This window comes from Ctenopharyngodon idella, chromosome 3, assembly GCF_019924925.1.
Source record: "Ctenopharyngodon idella isolate HZGC_01 chromosome 3, HZGC01, whole genome shotgun sequence".
NCBI classification, from domain to species: Eukaryota; Metazoa; Chordata; class Actinopteri; order Cypriniformes; family Xenocyprididae; genus Ctenopharyngodon; species Ctenopharyngodon idella.
Window position 1 is genome coordinate 44658908 of NC_067222.1, and position 22500 is coordinate 44681407.

At 36.6% G+C, this 22500-nt stretch overlaps 2 protein-coding genes across 29 annotated transcripts in view; one reads left to right on the forward strand and one right to left on the reverse strand.

The window, feature by feature from the left end:
* radil2a (Ras association and DIL domains 2a) overlaps positions 1-22500 on the forward strand; it is a 206282-nt gene that overhangs the window by 77362 nt on the left and 106420 nt on the right. The gene's annotated exons all lie outside the window — the stretch shown is intronic.
* LOC127509550 (NACHT, LRR and PYD domains-containing protein 12-like) overlaps positions 1-22500 on the reverse strand; it is a 238303-nt gene that overhangs the window by 36514 nt on the left and 179289 nt on the right. Inside the window, exons 4-7 of one of the 21 annotated variants that reach the window (XM_051888382.1) lie at positions 5018-6946; positions 4143-4316; positions 2062-2223; positions 1685-1858 (exon numbers count right to left, since the gene is read on the reverse strand). The exons of the other annotated variants lie outside the window; for them this stretch is intronic. Coding sequence (XP_051744342.1) covers positions 1685-1858; positions 2062-2223; positions 4143-4316; positions 5018-6946 — 2439 coding nt within the window. The remainder of the gene's footprint in view (positions 1-1684; positions 1859-2061; positions 2224-4142; positions 4317-5017; positions 6947-22500) is intronic. 21 annotated transcript variants of the gene reach the window in all.

A 22500-nucleotide genomic window follows, 5' to 3' on the forward strand; every position in this document is an offset into this window, starting at 1 on the left:
ATTGCAGGTTAGCCTATAACAGGGTACTTAAATGTAGTTGGAAAAAAAACATCTTGCAGCATAATTTTGGTTAAAACAACCAGATTTAATGCAATTTCAGTTTAATTTTTTCCCTGACATTCACACAGCACACTACTTACTGCAGGGCTATTGAGGCCACACCCCCTGCATGCACTGTGCATTCCACCATAACATACACATTTGAACAAAAATACAGAAAAAACAGTAGTATTGTGAAATATAACCACTATTTAAAATATTGGTTTTCTATTTTAATAAACATTAAAATATAATTTATTTCTGTGATGCAAAGCTGAATTTTCAGCATCATTAATCCAGTCTTCAGTGTCACATCATCCTTCAGAAGTTATTCTAATATGCTAATTTGATACTCAATTATCAATGTTGGAAACAGTTGTGTTGCTTAATATTTTTTATAACCTGTGATACTTTTTTTCAGGATTCTTTGATGAATAAAAATTTAAAGAACAGCATTTATTTAAAATAGAAATCTTTTGTAACAATATACACTACCGGTCAAAATTTTGGGGTTCAGTAATTTTTTCTCTTTTTTTTTTCTTTTTTTTGAAACAAATTAATACTGTTATTCAGCAAGGATGTGTGAAATTGATAAAAAGTGATATTAAAGTGATATTGTTAGAAAAAAATTCTATTTTGAATAAATGCTATTCTTTTTAACTTTTTATTCATCAATGAAACCTGAAAAAAGTATTACAGGTTCAAAAAAAAAAAAAAAAAATATTAAGCAGCACAACTGTTTCCAACATTGACAATAACTGAGTATCAACTCAGCATATTAGAAAGATTTCTGAAGGATCATGTGACACTGAAATAAATAACACATAACAATTGCTGCAATAAAAATATTTATTTTACATATTTACTAAATTAGAATTAATTGAATGCGAAAAAGAAATTTCATGTTATGCCCAAACAAAATGTTTATATTTATGTTTGAATATGATACATTTTATATAAATATTATACATTTATATAAATTTCCCAAAATTTCCAATTAATTCCCATAAATTCTCATAAATTCCCATAAATTCCTGTTAAGTTTCCAAATTGGAATATTTCCAAAATTCCCCAGGTTAAGTTCCCGTGGAAAGTTTCCGGAAATTTACCGGAAACTTTCCGCCCCTTTGCAACCCTACACGTAATACGCATATGGCGACAGGTAGGTGACAGCGGTGCGTAAATCGAGTTACCCCTCCCACTTCTGGTAGTTTTACTGAGATTTCTTATCCTGTGTGAATTGGCCAATAATATGACAGATGTCCTGTGGTAAAATTACATTACTCCATCTACCCTTGTAAAACTAATCCTGTCCGAATAGGACTTTAGTTGTGGATTATCACTTACCCATTTACAAATGGCAATGAGCAAATTACTGTGTCTCTCTCCACATGCAGTTATTTTTTTTTATTAAAGCACCATCAGCCATGTGCATCACTGTTAAATTACTGGCTGTTTCTTAAATATAAGTTGAGCTTTTTAAACAGTCTTTCTTGTGAGAACCAAAAAAAAACTCTTGACAACACAGCAGACATGATGAATGTTACTGCTTAACTTTTCAAGTACCTTCTGTATCCAGATAAATGATAACAGTGAAGCTGCCCACTGTACTGAACAAAAATGAGTTGAACACCCCCTTAAATACCTCAGTGTGTTGAGTTGACAGTTTGGACTATTTAGTCCAGCACAGAGCAGCTTCACCACTGAATCCTGCAGGTCATTGTTACTCAGGTCCAGCTCTCTCAGCATGGTGTTTGATGATTGTAGAGCTGAAGCCACAATTTCACAATGCAGATCAGTAAGATTACAGCCTGCCAATCTGAAAAATTGACTTTGGTTAAAAGGCATGCTGGTGTCCACATCAGATTTCAAGACATACTTGATTAACGAGCTTCACCATAAAAGATAAAGCTGGTTGACAATTCACTCTCTGTTCTTTACAGCAGGAAGGTACAACAATTAAAATACAAAAAGATAAACATCAGACAGTATGATTCTTAACATACATTCTGTTCAACATACTTGAGTTTTTCCAGATGTTTGAGTGCATCAGAGAGCAACTTCAGTGCTGATTCTCCTGGATGATTGTAGCTCAGATCCAGCTCTCTCAGGTGTGAAGGGTTTGAACTCAGAGCTGATGCCAGAGCAGCGCAACCTTCCTCTGACACCATACAGCCAGACAATCTACAACAACAAGTGTTCATGTTAGTGTGCTTCATTCTTACAATTTTTCCCTAGGATTTGTGATACAGCAGCAGAGACAAGGGATATGGGATGCTGAGGGTCCTGCAGCACCCCTTGTACAGGACTGTAAATACAACACTGCAAAAAGTTTCAGAAACAAGTCAATACATTTTATGTTTTGACTAAGGCATTTAAATGTTAATGGGCTATAAATCTGATATAAATGTCCCGCCTTCACTAACGGCAAGTTAATCGATAACAAATTGTGATTCTATGGTAATATCCAAATTATACTATGATGAGATTGTCTACCTTTGATTAGGCTGTTCTTGCGTGACAGAAGACTGCTACATTCTGTAGCTTCAACATAAAATAACTTTTACTTTATTTTTAGATATTTAAATTTTGAAGGAGTCCATGACAAATTATTTTCTCCTACTTCCTGCGCACATATCCATACATCCCTCCTGTACCCACACAAATTGTAAACTTGTCTGACGCCGCACTCAGTTGCCTCAGGTGGAGGATTTGAACACTCCTTGTTCATCTTACAGGCTTTTAGTTATTCACAACATAAATCACGAACTGCTGGCAAAGATTTTGTCTTCTTGCTTAGAGAATCTCTTACCCACAATTATTAAGAATGAACAAACCAACTTTAATAATGGTTGCAACTGTTGTAATAATCAGATGCACGTTGAATCATTCGTTCAGTCAGCTTTTCCTTTTAGGGTACATTTACACGACAATGATGTACTAAAAACTCTGTACAGATGACAATGTTATCAAAACAATCCCCGTTCACACGGTTCCACAAAAATGACTAAAAACGCTGTATTATGCATGCCAGACAAGTAGTTGGCGATGTCACTTTGTAAAGAAAGACTACGTGCCTGTGCATACGCATTCTTTTACAGAGCACTCGCACCAAACGCACATGCCTATCCACCTTATTTTTACAGTTTACTGCACTTCGCTATAGTGGCTAATAAATCAGAAGTCTCCCACATTCACAGAAAACACCTTACCTTTGCGTTGAAAAATAAGGTGGATAAACACGTAATACACATATGCATGCCATCACAGTTTTCACAGTATTTGGCAGAATTTAAGTATTTGGATTTAAGTATTTGGCCGAAGTTATACTGCTGAAGTTTAATCAAATGTTTAAGACAAATTGTATGCAACATTTGCTGGCTTATGTTTGTATGGGGAAAATGTAAGTCAAAAAATACAATGACACCTTTAAAGTCTATCTGTCACAGGATTCAGAGATAGAAGATGAACTCTACAGTGGGGTTTATTGAAAAGTTTGTGGGATGACAGGAAATGCAGGTAATTATAATGATGATGGATGGAACAAGGACAGCACGCAACTCAAGATCAACAGTTCTATGTTGGCAGGTGAGACGAGCACACAAAGAGACCAGAATGAGGGAGCAAACTCAAAGAGCAGACGATGGAGTAATCCAAGTGAGTATATACAATGACATTAGCTAATCATAACAGTGGCTAATTCTGACAAGTCTTAAAGGAGCCACGGTACTAAAACTGAGCGCTTTAGACAGAGGGTTTAAAAAAAACAATTTTTTTTTGCAAATATGACTTTTTTTTTACTAACTTTATAAACATTATAAGATAAACCTCAAACAACATTTAAAATAAAATAAATAAATAAAGTTATGCCATGACCATTTTATTTAGGCTCCAAATGCTATATAACTAAGTCAAAAAAGGGAAGTAGAACATTAAAAGATGTCTTAAAATGAAACCCCATTTTCTTTTAAAAAAATACCGTTTAAGTGGGACACTTGTATTGTCACTGGAATATTTCTTTTTTCCTTCCTAAACATTCAAGAAAAAGGGAATGTCTGTACTTAGACATTTACATAATGAATGAATCAGTGTGAAAGCCAAACCTCAGTATGTTGAGTTGACAGTTTGGACTCTTTAGTCCAGCACAGAGCAGCTTCACCGCTGAATCCTGCAGGTGATTGTTACTCAGGTCCAGCTGTCTCAGGGGGGAGTTTGATGATTGTAGAGCTGAAGCCACAATTTCACAGTGCTGATCAGTGAGTTTACAGTGTGCCAATCTGAAAAAGGAGAACCATGCTTAAAAGGCGTCTCCATAAGGTTGCAAGAATTCCTTGATTAACCAACTTCACCAGAATCTTTTGACCATTCACTCTCTGGTCTTTACAGCAGGAAAAAGTCAAACAAATAAAATAAAGATGTGACTTAATTAAAAGCCATATTTTATGAACATTATGTGTATGACACTTCAGAAATTCAGCTTTTTTTTTCTTTATACAAAACTTTATTATGGAAAGTCTTATTAGCAGAGTGGCATTACATTTTTTTTTTTTAAATGTTTTCCTAATAGAAATGATTATTACATAAACTAGTCCAACTGACTAGATCAACATGAACTACCACCTAAGAAATGGACTAGTTTTACTGGTAGCTTGCATGTGAATCACTTACTTTGCACATGGGAATCATGTGGTTTTTGAACAGTTCCCATGTGAAATTTGTGATCACGTGGAAAACATGGGAAATTCATGTTTTTTTTCTGTAAGGGTGGTTATTTTTAGTACAAATCTATTTTAGTACAAATCAAAGTACAAATCTATTTCATAAAACTAATAGCATTATTTGATTGAAAATTAAAACATTTAGCTGCAAAAGTTTGTTTTATGCTTGTGAACACAAACCCAGAAATTACTCATCAAACCTCAATCACAACTTTTCACATTATGTTCATATTGTAATATTATTAGATCTTCACACTCACAGAGCTTTTCTGCAGTTCCTCACAGCAGGTACCAGTCTCCATCTCCCCTCTTTTGATTTGATGTTCTTCATAAAGTCAAGCTCATCCATCACCTCTGACATCAGGATCATGTTTGCTAATGTTGAACATTGTGCAAGTGAAAGATTTTTTCTTTTTGTTTTAGAGTTTAAAAATGCCTGCATTTCTTTAACAACAGAATTATTCTTCATCTCAATCAAGCAGTGTGACAGATTCATCCATCTTTCAGGACTGACATTGGGTTTTTGACCTCGTTTGAGGTTTTGGATTATTTTCTTGATGCTCTCTGGGTTGTTCTCGGTGTGAATCAGCACATCCTGTAAGACTCTCTGATTGGACTCCAGTGAGATGCCATGAAGAAATCGAAGGAAAAGATCCAGATGTCCATTTTCACTCTTCAAGGCTTTATTCATTGCTTCCTTCAGAAACACATCCAGAGGAACATTCCAACGCTGAGTTCTGAACTTTCCTGTCAGGAACATTTTCAGAACTTCACCGTTTTTGTGTAAATAGCAGAAAAACACATACAGTGCTGCAAAAAACTCCTGAAAGCTCAGATGTACAAAGCTGTAAACCTTCCTGTGATAAATCACAGATTCCTCCCTAAAGATCTCAGTGCAAATTCCAGAATACACTGAGGCGTCAGTGACGTCTATGCCGCTCTCTCTCAGGTCCTCCTCATAGAACATCACATTGCCCTTCATCAGCTGATTGAAAGCCAGTTCAGCAAGTTTCACAATCACATCTCTGTTCGACTGCAGGAGTTTCTCTGGATCTCTCTCTTCATACTTCTGGTTCCTCATACTTGTTTGAATGAGGAGGAAGTGTATGTACATTTCAGTCAGAGTTTGAGGAATTTCTGCACTGAGATCTTGTTTCAGGATGTTTTGAAGCACAGTGGCTGAGATCCAGCAGAAGACGGGTATGTGGCACATGATGTGGAGGCTTCTTGCTCTTCTGATGTGTGAGATGATTCTGCTGGCTTGATGCTCGTCACTGATTCTCTTCCTGAAATATTCTTCCTTCTGAGGGTCACTGAATCCCTGAATTTCTGTCACACGGTTGATGTATTTAGAGGGGATCTGATTGGCTGCTGCTGGTCTGGTGGTGATCCAGATGAGAGCAGAGGGAAGCAGATCTCCTTTCATGAGGTCTGACATCAACACACCCACTGTTGAAGTCTCAGTCACATCTGAAACTTTCTCACTTCCTGAAAACAGTGTAATTCTGCTTTCATCCAGACCATCAAAGATGAACACAACTGTACATTCATCATACATCTTTGAGTCCAGATGTTGAAGTTCAGGATGAAAGTCCAGCAGAAGTCTGTGAAGACTGTACTGGTGATCTTTAATCAAGTTCAGCTCTCTAAATGGAAGCACAAACATGAAATCTACATCCTGATTGGCTTTTCCCTCGGCCCAGTCCAGAATGAACTTCTGCACAGAGACGGTTTTTCCAATTCCAGCGATGCCTTTAGTAAGAACAGTCTTGATTTTGTCTTTCTTCTCTCTTCTCTTCTCCTTATATCCTGTTTCAGGTGAAGGATCAAAGATGTCATTACAGTTGATTGGAGTGTCTTGGAGTGTCTTGTAACTTTTCTCCATCTGTAGCACCTCATGTTCTTCATTCACCCCTTCACTCTCTCCCTCTATGATGTACAGCTGTGTGTAAATCCTGTTCAGGAGGGTCTGATTCTCTTGTAGTTTGACTCCCTCAAATACGCTCTCATATCTGTTCTTCATGCTGGTTTTGTGCTGGTTTTTGACTCTCTGAAGATCATCATGCACTGGTTGGTGAGAATCGAGCTGCAGGGCTGCTTCTGTGTCATGATGACTGATGTGTTTCTGACAGGAGGAGGATGTGAAGGTCTGACAGGACACATATCTGATCTGGTCAGCTCTCCCACCACTGAAAAGACATTAAGATGAACAGAGAGACAAAACAAACAGAAAAGTATGGAAGCTTGTTTCTGCCACTGAATAAAAAAATAAAAAAAACGCAATTGCTTTTTATAAATTTATCAATTCTGACTTTTATTCTCGTAATTGCGAGTTTACATCTCGCCATTCTGATTTTTTCTCAGAACTGCGAGATATAAACTCGCAACTGAGAGTTATGAAGTCATAATTGTGTGATATAAAGTCAGAATAACATGTTATAAAGTTTCAATTGCGTGTTATAAAGTCAGAATTGTGAGATATAAACTTGCAATTACCTTTTTTTTTTTTTTTTATTTAGTGGCAGAATTAAGCTTCCATAAAAAAGACAATCATCAAATTAGAGAACATACTTAAATGTTTTCAATAATAAAATGTTATTTAAAATCATACCACAACCACATTGAGAAAGAAGTGTTTGTTTACCTCTTTCCACCCGGCAGCATTTTTTTTCCCCCACCAGCATTTTTGATAATTATTACAAAACATTTATGCCCCAAAAATATTTTGTTGTATGAATATCTGAACATGTACAGGGCTCTACGCTAACATTTTTCTTTAGGAGCACTTTCTGATCAATAACAGACATTAACTTTCCCATTACAGGGCGATATTTGCCCCTTTAAAATAATTTTTCCAGGGGCATTTTTACCATTATAAGAGCATGTTTTTCTAAACTTATTAAATGTATGCATCATATTTTGTCAATTTCTTAAATTAAAATAGAAAATTTTTTCACTGCCATTATAAAGATTGGACGTGTTAGGATATTTATTAAAACATCTCTGATTGTGTTCATCAGAAAGAAGAAAGTCATATACACCTAGGATGGCTTGAGAGTGAGTAAAGCTTGGGCTAATTTTCATTTGAAAGTGAACTAATCCTTTAAGACTAAAATTTTACTCCAAGTGGCTTTATACATATGGCCACTGGGGCCATATTCATAAAACATTTTATCTTACCACTAAGAGTTCTCCTAAATAGCAGTAAAAGTTCTTAGCTAAGAGTTTTCTCTTAAAACCTATTCACAAAGCTGCTGAAACAAACTTTTACTAAGGAACAGGTTGTTTGCACATGACGTCATTGCTGCATGCGAAATGCAGCTGGAGGGCAAGGAGTGATTTTTCTATAGAGGAATCACAAACTCAAAATTCCTGTTTTGCGTCGTTTATGGTTGCTCAAATCTATCAAACCGAGAAACCGCAATGAGCTTTTATCGATTACGTAACTTACATCGTTTTTTTTAACTTTAAAAGTTGTCACCTTTTATAGCGTTTTGATACTGAAATGAATATGGATACCTGCTTACCTTTTTTGTTTTTAACTTGGTTAAATATTCACATTCTTCATGGTATCGTTTGCAGGGAAGAGAAGATATTTTATCCCATTGAGTGATTTGGTGTTTTCACTTCAGTTTTGCTGAATTCCGTTCACAATGTTGATCTGGTTACCGTGAAAACAGTGTCACGCGCTGCTGCTTCAGCCATCATGTGGTAGAAAACGTCCAAATAAATAAATGTGTTTAACAAGCTGACAGAAGTCGATCCATTTCTTTGTTGGAAGGGTGTAAATGTAACTGTAGTTTTAATGTTGTCTTAGTAAATATTCACTTTTCCATATGGCCACGGAGGAGAATTGGATGGGCATTCAGCAGACAGACACCCTTTTTTAAAGTCTATGACAGACACCGACACACTGTATTTTTTATTTTTTTTTTGTATTTATTTCAACAAATGACAACCAAAATCACAAAATCAAACCCATAGAAGCTTGTGAACAGTTTTGAAGTGGCTGTGTGCAAGTTATGCTCATTCACAAGACGAGTGAGAGTCATACTCGCAAATGTTAATTATTAAACCAAACAAAATACAACACTTTCAAAAACACTCAGCAATGTGATTATTTTATTGAGTGATAGGGAGTGGGTTCAATTAGTGACATTATTAGATTATATGGCATTACCTCCTCAACCTGCTTCCCTTAGTGTTTTTACACGTAGAAAAGGCAAAAAATTGTATTACACCATCCATTTTTCCCCTGAACGATGATGTGAGCTCCTGTTGCAATTCTCGATTCAGCATAAATGACCTACAATGGCGACATTTTTCACAATCACGACAGAAAATCAAAATACTGCCCTTAACGTCACTAGCAGAAAGGCAGCGCGATATAAACAAACCAGACTACAACTCGTGACGGCAGCTTCACATTCTCTATCTACCTCCTCAATGTCAGACAAGTCTTTCAATTCAGTAGAAAAATCGCTCCTCTTCATAACATAAGGTTAACGTACAAAATATGTTGTGATTTTCTGTTTATACCTTTCTAAACCAGCACAGAATGGACGTTTCTCCATCTCTTCCATTCTAATTTTCACAGCTTGCCTTCCACATTAATTTTGCACGTCAACAGAACCACGTGATTGCAAACAACCCATAGACAGAAGTCTTAAGCTAAGAGTAAGGGCGGGGTTGACCTCGTTGCTATCATAGACTGTAAAAAAATATGGACGTAGTGTCCGTGACGTCACCCGTAGATTTCTATAGAGCATTTTTGAAGCGAAAATGAGGCCGCCGCCATCTTAGCTGCGCGTCACCGCACGTCACTCCCGGATAACTGAAAATGGGCAAAGAGGCGGGACGTGGTTGGAGCCAAGGTGACTGGTTACTGAAACCACGCCTGCCTAGCGCGACGTGATCATGTTAGCAGAAGGAGCCATCTATCCATCTTAGATAATATCTAAAATATTAATAAAGATAACAAGTTTATTAGAAAGTTCTAAAGGTGCATCGTCAGTCTACGGTGTATTTAAAATATGCTCCAACACCAGTAATTAATTTGAGTCGGGTGTTCAAATAACAACACGCAAAATCAGACGGGACTTTATATACCCGTTTTATAGCCCCAAACTACATACCTTTATAATGAAATAGCGATCGCGAGATGAATCCAATCCGTGGCACTTAACTTGGTAAAATGTCCATATTATTTTATAATTGTATAAAGTAATCCAGAAAAAAAACACAAATACGGCTGAGATGCCAAATTCAGCGGCTGGAATTAGCTGAAGTAATGTGACGGCTCACAGACAACAGCGGCAATCTACCTGTCACTCAAGTGACCACGCCCTTAATTATGCAGAACTTTAAGGCTTAATATAATTTAAACGGATGAGTTATTAAAAAAAAATTCACCCCCCTCAGAGTTGTCATGAAGGGCAAAATTAGCAGTATAGACCAAAACCACAATTTGTACCAAGCTGTAAACATGTTTTTTTCTGATGCAAATTTGGCCGTTTTAACATGGGACTCAACGAGATTCTGCTCTCTTTTGGAGCCTGTCCCTAGCGGCCAGTCGATGAATTGCAGTATAAGTCACTTCCGTATTGGCTTCACGAGAAACTGGGGGAGGTTGCCACTTGGTTGCTATAGATGATGTCAACACACTTACTAACTATGCCCACAGTGATTGGCTGATGGGGGAGGAGTCTCTGTCAAAGATTTAATCATAGAAGTATTGTAGAACGAGACATCATGTTTCCATATTCAAATAAAGGTTTTAAAATACAAATGTTGCCCTATTCAAAAAGATTTTTGTTTAATAAAAATGTTGCTATATTCAAATAAAGGTTTTAAAATGTAGGCTAAGTGTCACTAATTAAACTAGTATATGTTCAGTTAATTGTCAGCCTCTTACATGTCTGCGTTCAGAATTCAGAATTCAGAATTCAAGCGACAAATTATGTTTTATAAACAAAGTTTGGGAGGAGCGCATTCAAATGGTCTATCTAATCAGCTCGAGTGGAGGTATATACACAGACGAGAGCCGACTCACCTATAGTTACCTCGACAGTTTTCTGCATCCCTCCGCAACCCCGTTCCTTCCTCGGCTGCGATACGAGGCAGAACTCTGGGTTTGGGCTAAATTCCAAGCTTGGAGCCCTCCATCCCCTTGGACAGCACGCCAAATACGCTTGTTTTATATATATATATATATTTTTTTTTTTATTCTATACAATCATTTGTAAGTATGAACTGATGAAAACAACTGCCACAGGTAATCATTTTTTTTATTATTAAATATTTATTTTTGCTGTCTGATCGTAAATTCAAATTTATAAATCAAAATATGTATTGCATTTATGAAGAAAAGGTTCAGCACCCAAGGCTCTATCGCTATCGCCTAATGGTGTACAGTGTCTTTGGGTGGATTAGGATTGTTTGCGATTTGGTCTTAGTGTTTTAGGAGTCCTTTTGACTACTCCTAACGTTTCACAGATTTAGGAGCTAGTTTTAGCGCTAAAATGCTTTGTGAAATACTCTTAGAACAAAAATTTAGGAGTCATAAAATTAGGACTGACACGCACATTATTTTTAAGAGTTTCTCCTAAATCAGCAAGTTAGGAGCTACGTTAGCAGTAGTCAAGATGACTACTAAGTCACTAAGACCAAATCACAAACAATCCTAATGCCCGTTGCTGCCAATTTGCCCAAAGACACTGTACACAATTGAGGCAATAGCGATGAAGCCTTGGGTGCGGAGCCAAAATATGTATTGCATATGTATATGCAATACATATTTTGATTTATAGATTTGCATTTACGATAAAACAGTTCACACTGATCGAACAGACTGGAGTATACATATTATATATATATATATATAAAGCATATTTGGCGTGCTTTCCAAGGGGATCAAGGGCTCCGAGCTTGGAATTTAGCCCAAACCCAGAGTTCTCCCCACATCCCCATCTGAGAGTGAGAAGCGAGGTGGCGGAGGGATGCAGAAAACTGTCAAAGTAACACTGAGGTTCTCTGGCTCTCCAGAGGTCGGGTTTGATGCAAAGTCCGATCTTGCACGGTACCTGGACGACCCCCTGTGGGTAGCACAGTTGTCATACCTTGTAGATATTTTCGACAGGTTGAATTTGTTGAACACATCAATGCAAGGGAGAGATGCCAACATCTTGCTTCTTTCAGACAAAGTCAGCGCATTCATTGGCAAGTTAGATCTTTGGTGTGATCGGCTGATTAATAAAAATGTTGACATATTTCCCACCTTCGCTGACAGTGTGCATGAGACAGGGATAAATATCTCTCCTTTGATGAACATAGTCGCTCAACATGTTGAAGGACTGAAAGAACAATTCGGCCATTATTTCAGCGAGGATTTCAGTTCATTTGCTTGGGTCAGAGATCCCATCATTTGCCCCGGAAAAGACCTTTCAGTTGACATGGAAAAGCAGTTAGTCGAATTAAAGAGTGACACCAGATTGCGACACATCTATAGCTCTTGCTCTCTGTCTTTGTTTTGGTTGAGTGTGATGACTGAATATCCTCAGTTGTCCGACGGCACCCTAAAATGACTTCTTCCATTCGCCTCAACTTATCTGTGCGATGCCGGGTTTTCAAAATTGATTGCGTTGAAAACCAAGTACCAAAATCGGCTCCAGGTGGAGGATGACGTCAGGCTTGCGTTGTCAAACATTGAACCGTGAATTGCGCTTCTTTGTAAAAAGAAGCAAGCGCAGGTGACCCACTGAATGATTAAACAATGTCATCGTCCCGATTTGCATAATTCGTATGCAAATGGAATGCAATATGTTTTACATGTAAAATAGTAGGCCTGCACGTTATTACAACCTAGTTCTCTTGTTTAAAGAAGCCTAGTTATAGTGTTCAGAAACATTTTTGATAATTTAAGCACGTTCCATACCTGTCCATTATATAGTTTTATAAAAGTTATAAAAATTATAAAAATTAAAAAAGTACAAAAACACAAAAGCAAAAAAAAACAAAAAAAAACAAAAAAAAAACACTATCTAAACAGATTATAGATTATATAGATAGGTTTTATATAGAACAGATCAGCCAATCACTTTGTGAATAATTAGTAAGCGCGTTGACATCATTCATAGCAACGAGGTCAACCCTGCCCTTTCTCTTAGTTTAAGACTTCTCTCTATTCCTTAGTAAAAGTTGGTCTCAGCAGCTTTGTGAATAGGTTTTAAGAGAAAACTCTTAACCAAGAACTTTTACAGCCATTTAGGAGAACTCTTAGTGGTAAGATAAAATGTTTTGTGAATACGTATGTATTAGGGCTGCAACAACTATTTGATAAAATCAATAATGAAAATCATCGACAACGATTCTCATTATCGATTAGTCGGGTCTGCCCACCGTGCACAGAAAACTTCTGCCAGTCGCGTCAAATTACAGCACTGAATAACGCATTTCTATGGACAAAAATGCATCTAAAAATAGTGGAGGAAACAGAGTGAGCAGCTGCAGGAAAGGTACGTGATCCAAGCTGCCCAAAACATGAGAATTCTTTATTTTAAGCTTCAAGCTAATGCATTAGCGTAATGGCTTGCCCTGTCAGGTGCTTTGACAGATGCATGTGCGTCCTTAGCGCAAAACGTTCATTCTATGGCTAAATCCTTATCTGTAAATGTTACAAATTCACACGAGCATTTCCATTTTGTATGAAGGCTCATCCTGTCAGTCTGTGTTAAACTTCAAACTTTACTGAATGAGCGCCGGCGCGCACACCCGCGTCAGACAGACGGATGTGGTAGAGAGGGAGACAATTTATATTCAACGCAAAAATATTCATTTTGTTGAAATATCTGTTGGTTAAAGTTACATTTAGATTTAAAAGTCAACATGTCATTCAAGTATTTTATGAGAGTAGTAACTGTAAAGGGAGAACATGTCATTAAATATAAATGTACAGGGATAACAACATGTAATTGAATATAAATGTAAGAAGTTTCTTATAGCCTATAGTTACAGGATAAAGAAATGACAGTAAGAGGTGATTGTGTCCAGAGTGAACGTGTGTGTTCCTGCAGAACATTTATCTTGCCTGTTGGTTAACCTATTATCTTTATAACTATCTTAATTTTTAATGTTGAGATTTACACTATATTCACTATATAGTGCTTAACAAATTTAGACCTCTGCAACCCAGTGTAAGGTTTTTGTGCCACAGCTGCCCTAAACTATCAGTATTGGTGATTACCAAAATCATTTTTCATGCTTCTGTAATGGTTTATCCACCAGTATGTGTAAGCTCTTTAGTTACAGCAGTATTTTATGTGTGAATAATAATGATGACTATTTAGTTGTTTCAGTTTATTTGCTTAATAATTGGCAATAACATTTTTAGTTTTAAACAAGTTTTTGATAGATTGCTAAAATATTTGTGTTCTCTCTTTATTATGACAGGTAGTCTAATAAATTAAGCACTGTATGTTTTCATAGCATTCAATTGGCTCATTTGTTTGAGGAACATTGAGCAGGATGAGCAATAGTGTGCAATTTTTTTGTCCAAAAAAAAAGAATTTTTATCCGATTAATCAAAAAAATAAATCAACCAACTAATCGATTATCAAAATAATTGTTAGTTGCAGCCCTAGTATGTATAAAACTTCTCAGAAATGCTGTTAAGAAAAGTCTTAAGTTTTGACATGCGTGTAAAAAAAAAAATCTGAGTAAAAAGTAGGACTTTTCTGAGAGTAGGAGACTTTTATAAAGACTATAGACTTTTTAAGAAGTCTAAGATTGATTCTTAAGTGCTGACTGAGGTGACAAGTGTCGCAAACTAAAGACTACAATGAAGTCAACCCAAAGCGGCCACCCTCAACCTCTGAATCAGCCAATAGCGAGCCTGCGAGGGTGAAGTCACAGCAGCACTACACCAATCATTTAATGTAATTATAATAAAATCATTAATGAAGACGCTGAAAATTTGTTTGAATTTGTTTAAAAATTGCTTTGTATTGTGCAAAATTCTCACAAATTAGACATTAGTATTGATACTGTGGAATCCTTTTCTATTGACACAGTCAAACCAAAATTTATTTAGACACCCTGAACATTTCATTCATTAATACAGTTTATTCACTATAGTTTTAAAAAATGGTAATAAAATATGACAAGATCTCAGAGTTAAACTGTGTCAGAAAAAAAAAATCTTAATTATGTCTACTAGGGCTGCAACTAACAATTATTTTGATAATCGATTAGTTGGCCGATTATTTTTTCCATTAATCGATTAATCGGATAAAAATCCTAATTTTATTTATTTTTATTTTATTGACAAAAAAAAAAAAAAAAACACACAATTGCACATCCTGCCCAATGTACTTCAAACAAATGTGCCAATTGAATGCAATGAAAACATACAGTCATTTATTACACTACCTGACATAATAAAGAGAGAACACAAATATTTTAGGATTCTATCAAAAACTTGTTTAAAGCTAAAAATGATACTTCCCTTTATTAGGAAAATAACGAAATGAAACAACTAAATACTTTCTAAATAATGTTCACACATAATATCCAAAACTTATTAACAGTCTCTGTTCTCTCTGTTGACTGTAATTGGGCATCTAAAAAAAACAACAACTATGAAGTGTTTTACTTTTTCCTGCCTTTCTTGTAAAACAGTAAAATAAAAAATGCATGGATAACAATAATAAATATATTTTAGCTTTAGAAATACTGCTGTAACTAAAGAGCTTACACATTCTGGTGGATTAACCATTACAGAAACATGAAAAATGATTTTAGCTCCAATACTGATAGTTTAGGCTGCCCTGACCTGTGGCACAAACCATAGTATCAGGTGTCTAATAACTTTAGCACTGTATATAGTGAATATAGTTTAATAGTATATAGTTAATATACTTTATTACTATCTTCATTAAAAATGAAGATAGCAATAAAGATAATAAAGAAAAACACAAATTAAGTGTTAACCAACAGGCAAGATAAATGTTCTGCAGGAACACACACGTTCACTCTGGACACAATCACCTCTTACTGTCATTTCTTTATCCTGTAAGAAGCGTCCTACATTTATATTCAATTACATGTTGTTATCCCTTTACAGTTACTACTCTCATAAAATACTTGAATGACGTTGATTTTTAAATCTAAATTTAACTTTAAACAACAGATATTTCAGCAAAATGAATATTTTTTGTGCTGAATATTAATTGTCTCCCTCTCTATCGTCCGTCTGTCTGACGCGGGTGTACGCGCCGGCGCTCATTCAGTAAAGTTTGAAGTTTAACACAGACTGACAGGACGAGCCTTTAGGCAAAATGGAAATGCTTGCGTGAATTTGTAACATTTACAGATAAGGATATAGCCGTAAAATGAATGTTTTGCGCTCAGGACCCATATGCATCTGTCAAAGCGCCTGACAGGGCAAGCCATTACGCTAATGCATTAGCTTGAAGCTTAAAATAAAGAATTCTCATGTTTTGGGCAGCTTGGATCCATAGAAATGCGTTATTCAGTGCTGTAATTTGACACGACTGGCGGAAGTCTTCCATGCACGGTGGGCGGAGCCAACTAATCGATAATGAGAATCGATTTTATCGAATAGTTGTTGCAGCCCTAATTATGTCAGATAACACACTTAAGCAAAACATGGTCACGTCAAAGTGTCTGAATAATTTGTGGTTCCAAATTTTTAGCAGTTTTACTGGTAGTCCACTGTAGGAAGAATTTTTGGGTATAATATGTCACAGTTTACTTTATTTTGCTATCCTCACTTATGTAAATGAACTATAGTGTCCTGCACCCACTAGTAAAAATATATCAAAAATGTCTGAATAATATTTGGTTTGATTGTATGTCTCCTCATTTATAGTTGGAGCGATGATGCAAACATGAGTTCTAATAACTGCAGGGAAGCCCGAAATCCTCATAAAAGTGGCTTGCTAAGCATATTGCATAGTTGTGTTTGGAGTCAATTGTTTTATTTGTGATAAAAACGTGCCAATTTGTGTGACATAATTTTTGGGAACAGAAAAATTATGAATTATGAACACATGCAAAAACAAAAGAGGATAAACTGATTACGTTGCAAGTCAATGTATGCTTTTTTTCCTGTGAGCTTTTTTGTTTTTCTAAAACCTGTAGCTGTAGTTTTCCTTTTTTGCCAAATAATTTTGTCAGATAAATACCTTCAATACCTTTTGTATTTTGTTCCCTCATATTTTAAAATATTTGAATCGAGAACTAATTTCTCTCCCGGGTCATGTTCCCAGTGCTTCCCACACATAGACTTTACTTGGGCGGGCCGCTCAGGTATATTAACGGCCGCCCAAGTAGCCTATATTTGGAGACACATTTATGCTTTTATTATTTTTGTCCTCTTATACTTTTGTATCCGCCCAAGAAAATGAAACCATCCGCGATCGATTAACTAGTGGAAAATCTCCCCTGGCCCTACGCGTTTCATACCTGCTCGTTCTGTGCGCGAGAACTGTTTACTCCCGCTAACATTGCCACGTGCGCTGCAGAGACACGGTGGATATTTCACAAAGAGCGCTGCATGTTGCAAAGTCACAAGGCGGCGCTGTTGCGCGTTCTACACTTCTACAGGCTCACGCAACAGCGCTTCAGACTGCTTCAAAGTGATTCTCAATCAACGAAAAGCGCAGATGTATGCCAAACGATTGCTAATGATCTCAAGTGGATGAATTATGACAATGTCTACTTTATGGCCTTTATATAATATGTTTTAGACGGTTGTAAGAATCTGAAGGATCAGCCCGCAATTGTGTAGACATTTCAAAATAAGAGTCCTGGTGTATTTCGGGCTTGTTTATAATTAAAAGTCACACGCTAAGTTTTTTTTTTTTTTTTTTTTTTTTCTGGGCATTATTGGTATTTTGATTTGGTTTGATTTTCATTTAATTCATAGTAAATTATTGTAGTCTCCACCACAGGAAGAAAAAACTAAGAACATTACTTGACCCATATATTATTCATTATATAAATTGTACTTGTAAAATCTATGTCCCATTCACTGAGAGAGACACTATATGGCAGCAAGGAGAACATAGGAAAAGGAGAACCATTTAAATGCTGTAATTTTGCATAATTTACAATGCATAATAATGCATAATATTAGTATGTAATTAAATGTAATAGTATGCTATGTAATTAAAATTAATTTCAATAAATAAAAATACTGTTAAAAATCACACATTATTTGTTGTTTGTCACATGTAGTAGACCATTTTTGTGCCGTGGGTATAGGAGGATTTTTCACCCGGCTACCACCGCAAGTATATTTCAAACCTGTGGGAAGCACTGTGTTCCTGGTTGCATTTGCGCTGAGAATAGGAACTGTGGCGCGGCATTTATAAACACTAAAAACCGGTGGATGGAAGACGCTGTGATCGGACCTGTGTTTGTGGTGTGTCTTGGTTTTGCTGATAACAGAGATGGAATGTAAATGCATAATTTACACGACCGAAAGAGCAAAAAAGTGGGGCTATGAGACGAAATCTCCTATGACAACTTTCAGTATTACATATCACCGAGGTGGAGAAAAGAACACAGCTCTGCAGACAACAGGTAAATGCCATTATCGCTGTTTTCCATGTTTGTGAAGCAAATATCTTTACACGGCTTTTTAAAAATGCCGGATGCCAGTGTTTGACCAATCAACATACACTTACGTCACTGATAGTTCCTATAGGGCTGGTTTAGTCTGAAGTAGGAGCTGATTTAGTTCCCCCAAAAGGAGTTCCTAGAACTAAAATCATTCCTAGTTCCTGTGGTGTGAACACGGCAAAATCCGGGTACTTCAGCCAATAGTTCTAGGAACTATAAAAAGGTTCCTCCAGTGCGAAAGCCCCTCTAGTTTTAACACTTAGGAACCTTTATAAATCGCACTTATTCTTAAAGGATTAGTTCACTTTAAAAAGAAAATTACCCCATGATTTACTCTGGAAACATGGAAGATAAATTCTTCAAACAGTGGTTCAAGAGGATGTGGTGCTGGTCCTTCAAGAGTCACTCTCAATCTGTCTGTCTATAAAAAAACAGTATTTGTGTATTTTACAACACTTCAGCTTGTGATTCTTATTAAGTGAGGGTCATTTTTTAGGATTCTTTACCTAACCTAAGTCTCTGAGATCCTGACACATTTCACTTCTAGAGACTCCAGGTAGGTTGCAGTTCTGGAAAATGGTGGCGCTGGAGACTAAAGAGTTCCTGATGGTTTCACACTTAATTCTTCACCATTAATTCTTTCACAGTTAACATGTGTATTTTCTTCTCCACCTGTTTTTGTCTGACCCTGCTGACCCAATGAGCATTTTGCTGTCCAATGGTCATGCCTTAACTGCAGTTTCTAGTATTGCATTTAATAATCTTTGATTTTAGTTTTGAGTTAAATCTCTTTTTTGGCTCATTTTATCTGTAAAAGAAAACGTACCTAATAAATATGCACACCTGAATATAAGGCGTTTTTCATTTCCAGCCTTCATGAACAACTATACAGGTGCTGGTCATATAATTAGAATATCATCAAAAAGTTGATTTATTTCACTAATTCCATTCAAAAAGTGAAACTTGTATATTATATTCATTCATTACACACAGATGTTTATTTCTTTTAATTTTGATGATTATAACTGACAACAAAGGAAAATCCCAAATTCAGTATCTCAGAAAATTAGAATATTACTTAAGACCAATACAAAGAAAGGATTTTTAGAAATCTTGGCCAACTGAAAAGTATGAACATGAAAAGTATGAGCATGTACAGCACTCAATATTTAGCTGGGGCTCATTTTGCCTGAATTACTGCAGCAATGCGGCGTGACATGGAGTCGATCAGTCTGTGGCACTGCTCAGGTGTTATAAGAGCCCAGGTTGCTCTGATAGTGGCCTTCAGCTCTTCTGCATTGTTGGGTCTGGCATATCGCATCTTCCTCTTCACAATACCCCATAGATTTTCTATGGGGTTAAGGTCAGGCGAGTTTGCTGACCAATTAAGAACAGGGATACCATGGTCCTCAAACCAGGTACTGGTAGCTTTGGCACTGTGTGCAGGTGCCAAGTCCTGTTGGAAAATGAAATCTGCATCTCCATAAAGTTGGTCAGCAGCAGGAAGCATGAAGTGCTCTAAAACTTCCTGGTATATGGCTGCGTTGACCTTGGACCTCAGAAAACACAGTGGACCAACACCAGCAGATGACATGGCACCCCAAACCATCACTGACTGTGGAAACTTTACACTGGACCTCAAGCAATGTGGATTGTGTGCCTCTCCTCTCTTCCTCCAGACTCTGGGACCCTGATTTCCAAAGGAAATGCAAAATGTACTTTCATCAGAGAACATAACTTTGGAACCACTCAGCAGCAGTCCAGTCCTTTTTGTCTTTAGCCCAGGCGAGACGCTTCTGACGCTGTCTGTTGTTCAAGAGTGGCTTGACACAAGGAATGCGACAGCTGAAACCCATGTCTTGCGTACGTCTGTGCGTAGTGGTTCTTGAAGCACTGACTCCAGCTGCAGTCCACTCTTTGTGAATCTCCCCCACATTTTTGAATGGGTTTTGTTTCACAATCCTCTCCAGGGTGCGGTTATCCCTATTGCTTGTACACTTTTTTCTACCACATCTTTTCCTTCCCTTCGCCTCTCTATTAATGTGCTTGGACACAGAGCTCTGTGAACTGCCAGCCTCTTTTGCAATGACTTTTGTCTCTTGCCCTCCTTGTGCAAGGTGTCAATGGTCGTCTTTTGGACAACTGTCAAGTCAGCAGTCTTCCCCATGATTGTGTAGCCTACAGAACTAGACTGAGAGACCATTTAAAGGCAGGTGTTTTGAGTTAATTAGAGTATGGCACCAGGTGTCTTCAATATTAAACCTTTTCACTATATTCTAATTTTCTGAGATACTGAATTTGGGATTTTCCTTAGTTGTCAGTTACAATCATCAAAATTAAAAGAAATAAACATTTGAAATATATCAGTCTGTGTGTAATGAATGAATATAATATACAAGTTTCACTTTTTGAATGGAATTAGTGAAATAAATCAACTTTTTGATGATATTCTAATTATATGACCAGCACCTGTATATCACTTATAAAATGATTAAACACAAAATTAATAATAGTTATTAAGATTAATGTGGATTTGGTAAGATGTGCCTTGCCAAGGGCAAAAAAAAAAAAAAAAGGATCAGAAAATCAACTTGCCTAATAATTCTGCAAAAACACTGTACTGTCAAAGCAGAAAACCCATGTGAAAAAAATCCAGTGTCTCGCTTAACTCCTGTGTATAATGGACATCCAAAATGAGAGACAGAGATATAGAGATGCATAAGAAAGCACTTTTTCAACAAAGTAAAGAAGTTCTAAATGTAGTTTGGGAGGAGCCTAATCATTCAGTCCTGACAATTATAATTGAAAGCATATATAAGCAGCAGTCATAAGGCCACACCATTGACAGATTTTTCAGCATTTTACCCAATCCACTCACTGAGTCACCAGGGCAGACACACGTCTCCACACGACACTCAAATCAATTCCTCTACAATGTTCAAAATGTTTCCCTCACTCTCGAAGGTGTCAACAAGTCCCTTATGCAGGTGTTGCTTATCACCACTTCCAACAGCGATGCCTTAAACAGCGATGATGGATCCTTAACACCATGGTAAAAGAAATTCTTCTTTTCATGAGATGAAATGTGTCTTTGCCACTTAAATTGAACATGATGCAATTCAGCGGTATACTGCATGATTAATCGCTATCTTGATTCAAACACCTTCGCAATCTTATTTATGAGTGATAACGGTTGTATCAACTACATTGTTATGCCACTAGGTGGTGACAAGTGACAAAAAGAAATTGTATTCGTCTTGAATCATTTATTCAAAAGTTTCATTCAAAACCCTGATTTCGATGAAAGAAATATTTATTAATAAGTCATTGAATTGATTCAAAACCATTTTAAAAAAATAATTTATTCAAACTAATTAAATTTTTTTCCAGCAATTAATATTTACAACTTTTAGCAAATTAATAAAGGCCTTCTGAAGCGAAGCAATGCGTTTGTGTAAGAAAAATATTCATATTAAAAACTAAAATAACTAGCTTCCTGCAGACGGTCATACGCATGTGAACATGTGGCAAAAGAGTAGCCTATGTGATGTAGGAGTATCATAAGCTTTGACACCTCTCGCTGTTCAAACAAATAAGGCTGAGCAACAAACTCAAGCTCCTCTTCTCTTATATCAAAATCCTCCGACATTATCTTTCAAAATTCTCGTTTTAGACTTTCAATTTGTGATCGGTGTTTTGTTTTGCTCTAGTCTCTGTGCTTCCACATTCATCAATACGTCAAGCTTCGGGTCAGAGTTTACTCTTTGGCCGTAAATCGATGTGTATGGCCGTCTGTCAGAAGCTAGTTATTTTAGTTTTTAAAGTTTTAAATATGGATATTTTTCTTACAAAAATGCATCACTTCACTTCAGAAGGCCTTTATTAACCCCCTGCAGCCGTGTGGATATCTTTTATGATGGATTGTGGCACTTTTTAGGGCTTCAAAATCTCAACCTCTATTTACTGCCATTATAAAGCTTGGAAGAGCCAGGACATTATTTAATATAACTCCAATTGTATTCGTCTGAAAGAAGACAGTCATATATACCTAGGATGGCTTGAGGGTAAGTAAATCATGGGGTAATTTTCATTTTTGGGT